At 33.9% G+C, this 14,463-nt stretch overlaps 1 protein-coding gene across 2 annotated transcripts in view; it reads left to right on the forward strand.

The window, feature by feature from the left end:
* Nucleotides 1–2: 2 nt before the first annotated feature.
* Nucleotides 3–14,463, forward strand: part of LOC117115475 (activating signal cointegrator 1 complex subunit 2-like) — an 18,691-nt gene continuing 4,230 nt past the window's right edge. The window contains exons 1-14 of one of the 2 annotated variants that reach the window (XM_033259310.1): nucleotides 3–136; nucleotides 1,273–1,364; nucleotides 3,011–3,169; nucleotides 3,462–3,520; nucleotides 5,116–5,227; nucleotides 5,375–5,572; nucleotides 7,075–7,148; nucleotides 7,827–7,967; nucleotides 8,463–8,537; nucleotides 9,070–9,177; nucleotides 9,816–9,971; nucleotides 10,216–10,435; nucleotides 11,711–11,803; nucleotides 12,770–12,996. In XM_033259310.1, the coding sequence (XP_033115201.1) occupies nucleotides 1,284–1,364; nucleotides 3,011–3,169; nucleotides 3,462–3,520; nucleotides 5,116–5,227; nucleotides 5,375–5,572; nucleotides 7,075–7,148; nucleotides 7,827–7,967; nucleotides 8,463–8,537; nucleotides 9,070–9,177; nucleotides 9,816–9,971; nucleotides 10,216–10,435; nucleotides 11,711–11,803; nucleotides 12,770–12,996 (1,703 nt within the window). In that variant the 5' untranslated portion in view covers nucleotides 3–136; nucleotides 1,273–1,283. Of the gene's footprint in view, nucleotides 197–1,272; nucleotides 1,365–3,010; nucleotides 3,170–3,461; nucleotides 3,521–5,115; nucleotides 5,228–5,374; nucleotides 5,573–7,074; nucleotides 7,149–7,826; nucleotides 7,968–8,462; nucleotides 8,538–9,069; nucleotides 9,178–9,815; nucleotides 9,972–10,215; nucleotides 10,436–11,710; nucleotides 11,804–12,769; nucleotides 12,997–14,463 lie in introns of both variants that reach the window. The other variant, XM_033259308.1, reaches the window with a different exon arrangement.

Here is a 14,463-nt window from a genome sequence, read left to right on the forward strand (position 1 = left end):
AAATAAAAAATAAATATGAAAAAACCCTGACGATGCGCACTGTAGGCCTAGTAGTAGAGGAGGTAGCTGTTCTCACAAATTAAATATCTTGGCCGGTCTAATACGTACCGTATAGTCTAATTCTTATACTAAATCTGTAAGCGTATTTATATAGGCCTATGTAGGCCTATATGTTTGTTTTATTGCAATACATTGAGTAAATAGGAAACTAGCCTACGCCTACGGGTAGGGTAGGACTATAGGCCTAGACCCGGACTAGATAGAGAGGGGCCTAGCTAGGATAGGCTTAGACCCTAGGGCCTAGCCTAGACTACTAACCTAGCTTAGGCCTAGGTATAGGGCCTAGGTATATGGCCTAGTCTAGTTATGGTACCACCCTAGAGGCCTTCTAGTAGGCCTAGGGCCTAGCCTAGAGGCCTTCGCAAATCTGTCTGCGCATTTCAGAGAAACAAGGGTTGTATTCTGCAAAGATTTCTGTAACCAATGTATGAATAGGAGGCCTAGTAGTAGTACTAGGCATGCAGTATGTCAAGCTAGGCCAAAAAAAAAAAAAAAAAAAAAAAATTGTGTTGGCCACGTTATTCATGGGAAAATACAAAAAATGTGTAGGTCAGTAGGAAAACTTTTTTTTTTAAAACAAAAAATGCGTTTACAACTTAAAACACAAATAATACAACAATTTTTGATTGGCATCGGTTACCATTCAGCAAAATATTCTTGGCCTTGGCCTTCTAGCCTAGTCCAAAGCTATTACAGCCTTATTAGCTCACAAAAAAAAGATATCGTTTGTTGTAGAAAAAAAAAAATTAATAAAATAAAATGCCGAGATTGAATTTCGTAAAATTTGGGTCGGACAGGCGTGGCCAACAGCACAATAAGTTTTTTTTTATTTGGCCTTATTCCACTTATTCAGTAGTTACGATTGTAGGCTATATCTATTTTCCTAGCAATTTTCTGCACAAATTAGAACTAGGGCCTGGTTTTTGAGGTATCTTCCGCACAACTCTTTTAACATTTGGTTTAATTTTGGAATTGAGAGATTTTTTGGGTGGGCTGATCATGACAGTGATAATAAGAAATGCTTTACACAGTTGAATGCTACTATTTTGCATCTGTCCCTTGAAAAGTTGGGGTAGGTCTAGAGATCAGAAATTTTCTAATAGGTTGGCAGGTTTTAATGCAAGTTGCATGCCATTTTCGTAACAAACTAAACTATGATTTCGCAATTCTGATAAATCAAATTCATAGTTTTCTATATTTTTTATAATAAAGCACTTATAAAGATGCCTGTTGCAAATGAAACTGTTGCATTGGACCAAAGCAAAATTGTAGATGAAACTACTGGTATACAGAAGCCAGCATTGGTAAGAAAACTATATTAGTGTTGCAATTATAACCCCAACAATAAGAAATCACTAATTACGGGGAGGGTAATTTCTATCTCGTTGAGATGATTTGCAATATTTTTACACATAATATTGATTATCATTAATAATAATAACAGTAGGTTGTAAAGTTATTTTTAATAAGGAGGAAGGGGCACGTCTAATAGGACCTAATATTGGTGGCGCTATTCCAAAGCAGCGCAAAGTCATCGCACATTCCTCTATGACGTAAGTAATGAAATAACCGTTTAGAATGAGACCTGACAGGTCTTGAAACGTTCTGTAAGTACGTCTTCGCCATTATTGGTTAAATTGGAAATCCCTTTACAACCTATTACTCAGTATAAACAACCAGATGAATTTGTTTCGCCAAATAAAAATAATAATGATTATGATAATAATTATGTACAGTAATTATGATTTAGTAATAAAACTCTTTCAGAGGGTTCTTTAATTTGTTTTCGATTTTTATTAATAATTTTATCTATTTTTATTGCTTTAATTTTTCTTGAATATCATCTTTTTTGCCTTTAACTCTTCTATTTATTGCATGTTATGCCTTCTGTTCATTTTTATTTATTTTTATTTGTATATTAAATCATTCTTTATTAAAAACAATAAAAAGAATATGACATAAAACCCAGGTCATGGCTTTTTATAAAGAAGAAATAAATTACAAGTATAGGCAATTCTCCCACTTAGGTGAGTGTCTGGCATTCCACATAGCATAGTTAATTTTAACCATGTGTATTTATGATGAATCTTAATGCATTAATTTTACTGCATTTTATAAACTAAATTTTTTTTGTCAAATAAAAATAAAAATCTGATAGTATGCATTGAAAATTATTAGACGTAGGTAAAGTTCAACTTATAGATTGTTAATTAATTAAAAACACAACCATTTGGCATGTAAATAAGTTTAAGTTAGGCAAAGTCGAATTAGGGAAGTTTAACCTGTAGCCTTGACAGTAGGTCACTGTTAATGACTATGTAATTTTATCACTTTTTACTCTACTTTGCCAGTTTCAAGTAAATGATTAAAAATACACACAAATTAATACAGCTATTCTTACAAACTAAACATGGTGAATTTAATATGTAATAAACAACATGCTGTATAATACTTTACTCAATTATATAAAAAAAAATGAAAAATTTGGAAATTAGATGCTCCTTTCTCAGCTAGTAGACCAAAATCTAATCTAAATTAGCATACAGATTTTCATTGAGCTATAAAATTATTTTAATGTGATGTGATAAAAACTATACAAAATAGCAGTCATTCAAAATAGGGGTTTTTAAGCTATATAAATCATGGGTTAATTGTTTTGTTTTTTTATTGCTTGCAGTATTTGTTTTAATAGTTTTAAGTCTTTTAATTTGTTGACTTTCTCTAAAGATTTGACTTTAGATTTTAGTAGACGTGTGTCACAGATACAGGTTATTTCATTTTTGAACATTAAGATTACATTAACATGAATTTGATAATTGATTGGGAACTTTTATATTTATTTGTATTATGGTAGTACATACAACAACCATAGATGCATTAATGTTGTTATGTAAATTAATCCTATTGGAACCATCAACAGTTTCATTACTTGTACTTGTCAAATTTACAGGATGTTTTTTGGATGGACAAGGTTGACTTCATTGAATTCAGTCCATTACCAACCACTGATGACCAAGCGTCCCTTGAGGAATGGGCAGACAGGCTAGCATTCATAGAAGAAGATCTAAAAAGGTTGTTACGTCAACCTTACCACAAATTCTGGAGCCAGGTTAGTATAAGCTCTCATAGTCAGGAGTGGAGTTAGAGGGGAGTTAAACAGCTTTCTCCCCCCCTCCCCTTTCTTAAAATATTATCAACGTATGTTTTTTAATGATTGAAATGATAGCGTAGTATTGTTGGCCTAATATTAAAACTTCTTATAATTAAGACTTCTGAAAATATTAGTTTATCAACCACTAATACAACTTTCTCCATATATTTGAAAGTATTTGGAAATATATTAAGTATAGAAAGTATTAAAAATATACAAATTTGTATAAAAATATTATAATGTGTTTCAGATGGTGTTTGACAGTAGTCTCCACTTGTGCTTAGACTCCTACCTACGTCATGCTCCAAGGTAAGAGATGCGTCAGGATATACATGCTTCCATATCTTTTATGATAAAATAAAAATATATTTACTAATAATACAAATGATAGATAGGTTGGGATAGGTATGTTTCACTGCATTTCAAATTATTGAGATAATTTCCTATGTTCAGTGCAAATTAGCACAGCAAGATTGAAATTTCGAACTGGCAAATACTCTGCCATCTGCTCACACACGAGTGGTTGGAACTGTTGTCATAGTTACCAACTTGAGAGATTTGAAATGCGTGACTACGCTAGTTGGCTGAGGAGGGGCGTGGTCCACCGGGCCCACCTTCCGTGGCCTAGAGGTGGAGCCTTGACGGGGTTCCAGGGGCGCCTGGCGCTCTGACGATCTCAGCAAAAGATTTCAGGAGGTGTTTGTTGACAATACCAGGTATGGTTAAAATGAACAAAAATACTTTTAATGAAGCCACGTCCAATTTGAGATGGTTGATAACTATGTGTTGTAGTTGCTACGAAAATTTTCGCCTAATTACGGACATACGAAAATAGAATAAAATACTACGGAAATTTACTATAGGCCTAGATAAGTCTGATGTCCAGAACAATAAACTTCAGGATCTTTGTTTACATTGTCCCAAGACAACTCATACCCGTCAAATTACTGATATAATTGTGAAAACTAAGAAATAATTGGCCTGTAAATCTTCATCCTGTTCTGTTTTTTTTTAAATTCCATAGATGTTCTGCTTAACCTGTAATTTGTGACTGACTCTAGCAAAACCATACGCTTGTCATCAAAAACGAAAATTTTCATATCAGCTGAAATTCCCATGTATTGACCATCTTCATGCATGTTGGACTGAAAATATAAGTCATATCTTCGCCATTTGTTATATGTTTGTAACAATTTTTGCATTAATTATTAGCATTCGACCTCTAGATGTCATTTTTTAAGACAAGACCTGTTTTTGCTTGAGTTGGTCACATTTAAGCAACCCATATTTTGCAGTCGAGGCAAATTATTAGGTGCTACGGAAATTTTTTATGTACTACTTTACTATTTTTTAAGACATGATTACTGAAATGCATTTTACTATTGTCATGAAAAGTCTTGGTTGGCATAAACAATATAAAGCAGCATGCTACACCACCAATACCCTATTCAAACTAACATCGCATTGGGATCAGTTGTAGCAATTGCGACACCCAATCTCAATTGACAATCGTGTGTAAAAGCTCACCAATAGTAGTTGAAAGGTCATCAATATTGCAATTGCTACCTGTTGCGATTGGGTGCTACAATCTTTCCCAATTAACACGGAATTCGATCGCAACAAATTCCACAGACACTGATTGGCTGGTGTCAAGTCAAAATATATCTAGCCAACGGAGGCGTAGTCTCGTTTAAAATCCCATTCCATTACAAAGTTTTTTGTGTCTGGTGTGGTCTGAATGCGCTCGTTGGTTGTGATTGGGAGTACTGTAATCGGTTTTGGATCACCACTGGCTACATCGCAATCGATCGTAACTTAGTGTAGTCTGGATTGGGTATAAAAACTAGATGAAGAGCTCATCAGAATGAAGAGTTAAAACGTGAGTCTCTATTGATAACTTACAGGTGTTTTGATGTGTTGACTCATGTACCAGAGCAATATCAAGACAGTCTAAAGCATGTGCACAGACTTGTGTTTATGGCCTTCCTTCGAATAGCAACTCACAAGGAATCAAAGGTAGGTCATTGACCCTGTAGTAGCAGTAAGTCACTTATGTGGCAGTCATTTAAATTCTTCGTTACAACATTACAAAACATTAAAACATGATTTGCTTTTTGTTCATTGTTATTGACGATTATAATGCATTCATATTCTTCACTGCAGGAACATTTCATAACACCAGATATATTTGGTAATATTCTGTACGAGAACTTCCTTTTTGATGTCCCTAAGTTGATGGATCTTTGTGTCCTGTATGGGACTGGCAATGCAAAGCTTCTCACCAAAATGATCAACAATGTGTTTTCTCAGCAACCTAAGTACACAGATGACTTGAAAGCTGTCATTCCAACTATATTTGAGGTAAGTAATTTAATTAGATTATATATTTATTGCCTATGAAAATTAGGGTAAATATCTTTATTGTGATAAAAATTACAATAAAAAGTTAAGGTAAATTCAGTAAAACAAGCAATTTAAAGCCTTTTCTACACCTTTCGTTTAGAAATGGCAATATTTAACAGCATAACTAAACATGGATATTAACATGGGTAGCCAATTTATTAACAGCAAGTTAAACTTTGCAAATTTTAATATGAATCTGTTCGCCAAAATAATTGTTGCATGTACTTTCTACCACTCATGTTAAGATCATTGTCTTAGAATTGTTTACGTTTACCGTCAATTTCCATTTACACAATACATGTTTAAAAATATTCAAGGCCGTTTGCAGTCTGGCATGTATCTGATACAGTATAATCACGAGATCAACAAGAGCTACATCCACAGCTACACTATAAAACAATGTACTAAACTAAATAATCATTTATAGTTTTAATTTAAGCACTAAAATATAAATGTAATTACTACAATAATCTTTCAGGAGTAGAAATGAATATAATATAATGATGATTATAATAAATAAATGTTGCCAAATGATCGATAACACAATAAACCACGAATATTAAAATTAAAAAATATGACGATACTTTTGAGAACAATCATTTTAGGCAATGCCTGAAAACTTATTAGGCCTCGCCATTGCTAGGCCTTACGCTACATACATGTTTCGACAGATCCTACTGTCATCAGTGTACAGAGATTCCATTAAGCAATCTTATTTAAACAAAATAAAGTTTGTAATACGTCAATACGTACCAGTAATTCAACCGTATCAAGTTGTAAACACCAAGATCATGAATAAAAACAATGTATAATTAATGGTAAACGGAATGAAGTAAAATCAGAATGACAAAGTTAAATTAACATGGTAAAGTTGTTTGTTAAGTGAGGGCTGCTCCCATTGAATATGTAATGCCTCCTTTATTTTGAGATGATGAATTGATGGGGCGGAGTCAGGAATACGGAAACAGTCCTTACTACAAGTTTGCATGCATTTGCGTGAATTCTTAAAGTGTTTTAACATGTGAGAGTTCTTATCCATTGTCAAGTGCTCGCGCATAAATAAATATGATTCATTAATTTTATTTGGCGAAGGTGAAAAAACACTTTAACTAGACAAAGTAATTAGAACACTGCAGATTTAACCATTATCAAAAATTAACATATGTAAAAACGTAAAAAGTATTATAAAAAAATATCTATATGCATGATTGATTCATACCATTGCCAACAAGTGAAAAGATTCGTACAATATGCTATAGTTAACATTGAAGCCTGTCACAGCAGACTTTCGATTAAGAATATCGATGATACTTAACAAAAACACCACCAACAACAAACAGCACTATTTGTTATTGATTGAGACAATCATCTTGTGTTGTATGACGACTGTACTAACTAACCCAAAACCCAGTAGTTATGTACTTAACTGACTCACTCCCATTTAAATGATTGTATTCCAGGTATTTGATAGCATCAGCAGTAGGTGTGGTGTTCCTGAATATGAAGCCAAGGTATCCCAAAATGCTCATGGAAAGTAAGCATTGCATTAAATTTTGAGATGTTGTGAGATTTGAAATCACAATATTAAATAATAATAATGATAATAATAATCACAAAAAAAGTACATATTATTGGTTTTCCGCCACACATCCTCTTGTATATAAACAGAGAGGTTTATGACTACTGATAATATAAGGCCAAGAAAAATAATACATAATAAGCCCAAAGGATTCAAAATGTCAAAATTTGACTTTTATATACATTTTTACCATGGAGGAGACCAAAATACTAGTGTGATATTTCAGAAATTTACTTTTATAGTTAATACCTTAACCAGTCGTGTGGTTACCATTTACAGTATATTTTCTGAAATACTTTGCTGGCAATAAAATCTAACATTAAGTGGCCTATGATAAATAAGCAATATTGCTGACAAAACATTGATACAGATTATGTACTTCAGTAACATAACAATATTCTTTTTGGCATGATGTTTATTAGTAAAGTCACATGTAAATTAAAAAGCACTAGAAAACAATTCATGATTGTTTCTTTTAAGTAAAATGATTGATTCTACAGTATAACAGATTTACAGTTACATGATTAGTAGCTCCCAGAAATATTGTTAAATGTTTGAATCTTAAATACTCAAATAAATTTTTCTGGTTTTTAATTATCTTTCTCAAATATGTTAAATGTTGATCTCCCAAAGAAACGGTTTGCTGATAATGCCTGTTGTTGATGTAAAGGATATGTTGCACTACCTTGCCGACATCGCCCAGTCACTGATTGCTTTCATTGAAATATACACACCTGCTGCTGAGGTTTTTTCTGAAGCTGGCTTTGTAAACAGGTTTGTATGATCTCAATGCTAAATGAAACAACTACATTTGTGGCGAAGGCAAGCTAAACCAGTCATTCCACTCAAATCCTTGTTTCTATATAATGGCCAAAACATGTTAGAATGTAAAATAATTTGAAATCTATTTTATTGCACTCAATGAACTATATATATATATATCTATACATCATGCTGCTTTGTTATTTTCCCACATTTTTTAATGATTTGGTGATGGTTTCTGCCTGAGAAATTGCCAAAATTTTCAAGACTGATTTCCAAAATTCTGTTCTTTTTTTGTATGTTTAAACTTCTGTAACTTCCTAATGAAATGTCGGATTTAATTGATTCTTTTACCATTTTATAAATTTCATTTTACTTGCTTAACCCTGTATTAATGATTCTTTTTTGTGAGAATTGCCTGGTTTGGCTTGTCTTTGCCATATTTATAAAATGCCTCATACTTGTTCATTTTCTGAAAATATACTTTCAATGACTTTTGTAACATAGATTGGCAGCTTTATATGAAGGTGTAGTGCCTCAATTAAAGACAGCTCTAAAAGAAAGGCAGTGGGAAACCCGAGAGTATGTATAAATATTTCTTATATCACTTCTTCATATCAACATTATTTTTAGATTTTATTATATTCAATAAAAAAATCCATGCCTACTTTGTAAATGTTTCATTGACTACCATATGCGTTACCAGGTATAAATACGGTTTTGTGTTCTTTAACCTGCACATCACAAGTAGGAAGTGACCCCTCAATTTTGTGGTGTTAAGAATGTTCTAGCAAAAATTTGACAGTTTAAAAATACCCAAATTGACACGTTACATACAGTAGTGTCCATTTTTGTCTCCATAGATCCTTAATTCAAATTTTGTCCATATTTCTCATGGTTTTATGTCCCTAGAGATAATCTGTTACATTTGTATGGATGTATTTATTTTGTATGAATTTTCATTCAATTATGTTTGCCGATGTACTGGGAAATAAAAGTGTTGCACCAATTTCATGTTTTTCATGTTGAAGTTGTTCACTATTATAACTTATTGGTATATTATTTCTATTTTGATTTTTTTACCCAACATATGTTGATATTGTTAATCTTTAAGATTGAAAGTCACTATTAAGAATCAGTTGAGATTTGCTGAGTCATCGATCATTGAACTCTGCCACAGTCTTCTTAATAGGACTTGCATCCAACAAATTTTGGAGAATAGGTAGGTATCGATTGAACTGGGAAACTTGGGCATTTGACACTAAGAGCTGGGAACATTGAAGGCAATTTTGAATAGGTTGGGTGTTGAATAGCTATGGAAAATTTGGAATGGACTGACTGGGCATTGAGCATAGACAGAGCTAGCAAGAGCGTGAAAACCTAGGGAAACGAACTACAATTGTAATTTTAATTGAAAGTGTATAGGACCACAAGGACACAAGTAGCTAGTAACTGGGGCAGTAAGGAATAGACATGATTCTGTGTTCTCCATTTTTAGTATTCACTACACTTCTACTTTTAATTGTGTCCTTTATTGACAAAACCATTTTTTGAGAGGCTATCAATTTATTGTTATTGACCATAACTTATTTATATAGGCAATTTTGAAAGTTTTAAAAAGCATTTAATTAACAATGAATATTATTATGTAAAGTTACTGCTGTATGATACTTATGTTTATTTTTTAATATTATTTATTTTATATGTGGGGACCCCTTCTGACACAATCGTCACAGCTTAAATGGTTTATCCTTTGCTATGTCATATTTAGCTTTAAGTTTTTTTAATGCTAGATTATTTTTTCATGATTTTGTTCCCATCTATATCACTGCATTTTCAATGTTTCTTTGTTTTTTTCAGTGATTCTAAAGGGATTGTTCAGAAGAAGAGCGAGGACTTTTTGGATGCAATTTCCTCAATATTAGCTGAAAAGCTCTTTGTGGCTGACTTTGACGAGAAACACTCAATTGAGGCTGATTTGCAGCTACTCCAACAAATCGACCAAGATAATGTCTTGTATCCACATTTGAATTATAATAGTTATATTTCTATTGTATCTTTTACCTTAAAAATCAAACTGGATCGTAGAACTGCAATATGATTATAATGACATTTCCAATATCACTACTAAATATAGTATTAAACTTCCGTTTTGAATCTCTCATTATTGTTGTATTTTAAAGAAAGACTGTTTAATTCACAAAACCCCTGCAATATGTTAATTTTTCGAATTTTAAAATGTCCTTAACTTGAATGGTAGAGATGGAAATCGAGTAAGATTTATATTGGATGGTGTGCGTGCTACAAAAAGGAAAGACAAGAAATCCAAAACAAATGATATAACAGAAAATGTAGGCGCAAAAGCTGGTGGTGAGGATCCAAGAATGATGGCAGTTGCAGTGAAGGCAGATGACGACGTTGGTGTCAGTGCAGAAAGTGTTGATGCAAGATATGAGAGTGAAGCTTATCTCCAAGAATTTGTAAGTCATCTTGATTATGTGTCATCATGGAAACGGAGCTGTAACTTAGTGGTTAAGACTTTTTTGCGGGGGGGGGGGGACTTTGTATATCTAATAGGCCTGATGTGAGGAAGCGGTTTCGTGCAGCTGGAATGGTTTGGTTTCCCAACCTTGAGGTCGGGGTTTCAATCACCCTCTGTACATTTCGCTTGTGACCTTGAGCAAGACACTTTATCTGCATTGGTTCTAGATCAAGGGTATAATGGGGTAGTAGAGTTGCCTGCTCCTGCGTTGATTACCACAGCAGCAACACTTAGCATGTGGACCCAATGACCAGGGAAAAGAACTGCGCTTTATAACCACAAGGAAGAAGCGCATTTATAAATGCTCATACACCAGTACCAGATCTTAAGCCAGGCACTCACAAAGTCGTACGACCATCTGCCAACGAATCCAACTCCGCTGCCTGTAAGCGCTAGTTGATGCGACACTGTCTGCTGATTATCGGCGGCAGTCGGAACATGATCCGTTTAGCCATCGGGGGCGCAGAGAGTGCTCGTCTTTCAAGATGAGAAGTGCGCCTCAGTTGTCACCAATGCCGGTTTTCCAGTAGGCGAATTTATTCGCGCGAATGGAAAGTGTCGTTTCACTTCTTGAGGTCTGATTGGTTGCGCATTTTTTTCGCCGCGCTGAAAGAAGAAACAGTTCGAACTACCCATTTTGCTGAAGCAAAAACTCGGATAGGAATGTGAATGCGTGTGCGCATGAACCAACGCTTTCGATTTGCGTGAGTAAATTTGCCTAGTGGAAAACTGGCTTAAACGCACACAGTGAATAAAAGAAAAAAGGACATTATAAGAAAATGTACAAAGCTTGCTTGCCTTCTAATCCTATGGTGCCAGCATTAAAGCCTGCAAACATCTTTTTTTTTTTCCCAGTAACTATTGTTACAACACACTGAAAAAAATTTATAATTCTGATTGGATGTTGTTATTGTCCTATATCCAATGCTTACATGCAAAATAACATCCGATCAAAAATAGTATTTGGTTTCAGAATGATGTAACAATTATAGCCAGTACCTTTTTTTCTCGCAACTAAAACAAATTCCATTCCCTAATCTTTATGATGATACCGATTCACACTGGACAAAGTGCTGCATGGTAGTGCGTGCTGGGGACAATTTTACAAGTTCCCCTCCCAACATCACATTTGTGTGAACTATTCATTTATTATTTTAGAAAATTGTATATGGTATGATTCATATTTAATGTGCTATCTGTCTTTCTCTTGTAGGCAGGGGTTGCTGTGCCTACTGATGTTGAAATAAGCTCTATGATATCCTCTGTCCAAGACCTTCTACCTGATCTGGGAGATGGATTTATTGAGGTATGCTGCTGCGGATTCAGAATTTTTATGCAGGGGTGGTGCGAAGCGAGCAGAAACTGTAATTAGGAGATAAAGGTTCCCCTTGCCTATTGTTAGGGTCCAATCTTATTTGAATTTGATTTCACACTAGGATAGTGATATTTTGGCTATAATTGGGGAGTGGGGTGGGGTGTAAACTCCCTCCATATATCTCTACCAGGTAAAACACAATATTTTTTTAATTCAAATTATGTTTGCATTGCATATTTAATTTACTATCAACTGCCATATTGATTTACCTTAATTTTAATAAAGTGTATTTTAATAGGAGTAAAAATTTGGCCAAAAAATGTATATCCCCTTTTTAGCACACTTAAAAATTAAAATCAGGATTGGTTTTTCCTTGTTTAACCACAATCCTAGGCCTAATGTTGAAGATTCATTGCTAGCTATCACACACCATTTTGGCTAGTGAAATGGTAAACCAAATACTTGGCAAATATCTAATGTTGTATGCAATGTGATTAATTTATATAGCGGTCGATGCATGGAATAAGCAAGTTGGCTTAACTGGTGGTAGCCACTGGAGATCCTTTGGTCCCCAATTCAATTCCTATCAGTACTGCTCTCTTTGTGTTTCAGCTGCAGGGCTGAAATGCATGTTACAATAGTGCACCGTCTTGTGGATGAGACGCAAGCCATTGGTTCCATATGCATTATATGGCCCATGTGCATGTACACTATTTGGAAAAGAGTAGTTGTCTCCTAGTGTACTGCCCAATCACCACCAGAAGGACCCCACTGGAAATTAGTCTTTTTCAGACTTTCGTGGGTTATTGATAGTGTTTACACCAGATAAATCCATCCATCCATTCATCTCGTACAGAATGTCCTTCCCCAAAGGTTCACTTGGTGTCTAGGCTACCCAGTAAACTGGTGCCAGCCTCAGTTTGCTCCTCCACAATATTTATTTATTTTCCTTTGTAGGCTTGCTTGGAAGAGTTCAACTTTGATGTATCCCAAGTTATTGATAAGATCTTAGAGGAAAAATTACCAGCATCGTTGAATGGACTTGATCACAAGATGGCGAGGTCCGTAAAACCAAAAGAGGAAACTCTACTATCTCAACGTAATAACATCTTCGACAATGATGAATTTGATGTTTTTAATAAGAAGGCAGCTCTGGACAAGTCAAGGGTTCATAAGGGAAAAAAGTGAGTAAAACAAACCACATCATCTTAAATTGCTATTTATGCAAGTCATTTTTTCTAGTCTGCCTAGAGACAGAATAACTCGCCATGTATAGACAGTTTCGATCAGTACTTCACCAACCATATTTTCAATTGTTGGTTGATTCCCATTGGTAAAAAATGCTAATACTGTTAATGAATTCGTCTATTTCACAAAACCCTTAAAAAAAATTTTTTTTTTTTGTTTTTTATTATTAGATTCTTTAAAGTGTTTTCATTCTTTTAAGTGTATTCTTCAATTTGTACGCCCTAAAGACTCAGACCCACTTTATTTCAAAATTTATAAGGAAATATCATCTCTCAGTTCTTTTTAATGTACGATGTAGGCCCATTTATCTTCAATATCCTCCTTGACGTTAAACTTTCATTTATGATTGAATCAAAATAACATCGTTTACATGGACGTTACGATCACACTCAGCGATCATCTTCCACTGACTCTGTTGTTACTTCAGTCTGGTCATGACGTCATCGATGATGTAATGCATTGATGTTGGTCAGGTCCTCATGTCCTCATGTCCTCATCTCATAATAGTTTGTTGTAAATTTTTGAGAGTTCATAGAACCCTCATCCCTGATTATGTTGTCGATTTTTTTCTGAATCCATGTGGATTCACACACTGTTTAATGATCTTGCTAAATTTAATCCATCCTTCTCTGACCTAAGTAATATTGAAAAATTTACATACTTGATGAGTGATGGCAATCACTGTTATATGGTTGCAAAATTCGCCAATCAGATTCTTTCATTACGGCAGTCTATTTTGTTTAATCACTAATGTTGAGATTTGTGTGTTTTTTTTTTTTTGTTATATGTTCTATTTGTAGACTTTTTCCTTTCTTTCATGTTGCGTGGTAGTACACAAAAACAAAAAAAAAAGGGAAAAAAAGTGAAAAAGGAAAAGAAAAAAAAAAAACTAGTTATGAGCCCTTGAAGCTTTTTTCATGTATTTTTTAAGATGTGTCACTCATAAGCCAGTATTGGCTGGTCTTATTGTATTATAAGAGTGTGACGTTAATAAAGACAAAACTAAACTAAACTGTATTATTATAAAACAAAACAAGCTATTTATAGGCCTACAAAGTAATTTACAAAGAATTATGTACTTATTACTATAATATATGAAACATTTAAGAAGTTTTGTCTTGTATTAACTTAAAATAGTGAATCTTCCTGTAGGCCTATGTAAAAAAATAGAGTTGCCTGTTACAAAATAAAGTAGAAGCTGAACTTCTTCTTGACTCTCATCTTGTACTATTTTTACTACATGGCTAAAAAATCACAATTATTGTCATTACTACAACTGACAGGGCCATCGTTAAATTAAGTCAGATTCCAAAATATAGCATCATATTGAATACGTCATCTGACATCATGGGAACCTAAACTTTAATTACAATTATTTGTTTACTAGGCCTAATTCGAAATTA

This window comes from Anneissia japonica, unplaced genomic scaffold (genome assembly GCF_011630105.1).
Source record: "Anneissia japonica isolate Jap-2015-1 unplaced genomic scaffold, ASM1163010v1 scaffold287847_len925385_cov155, whole genome shotgun sequence".
NCBI lineage: Eukaryota > Metazoa > Echinodermata > Crinoidea > Comatulida > Comatulidae > Anneissia > Anneissia japonica.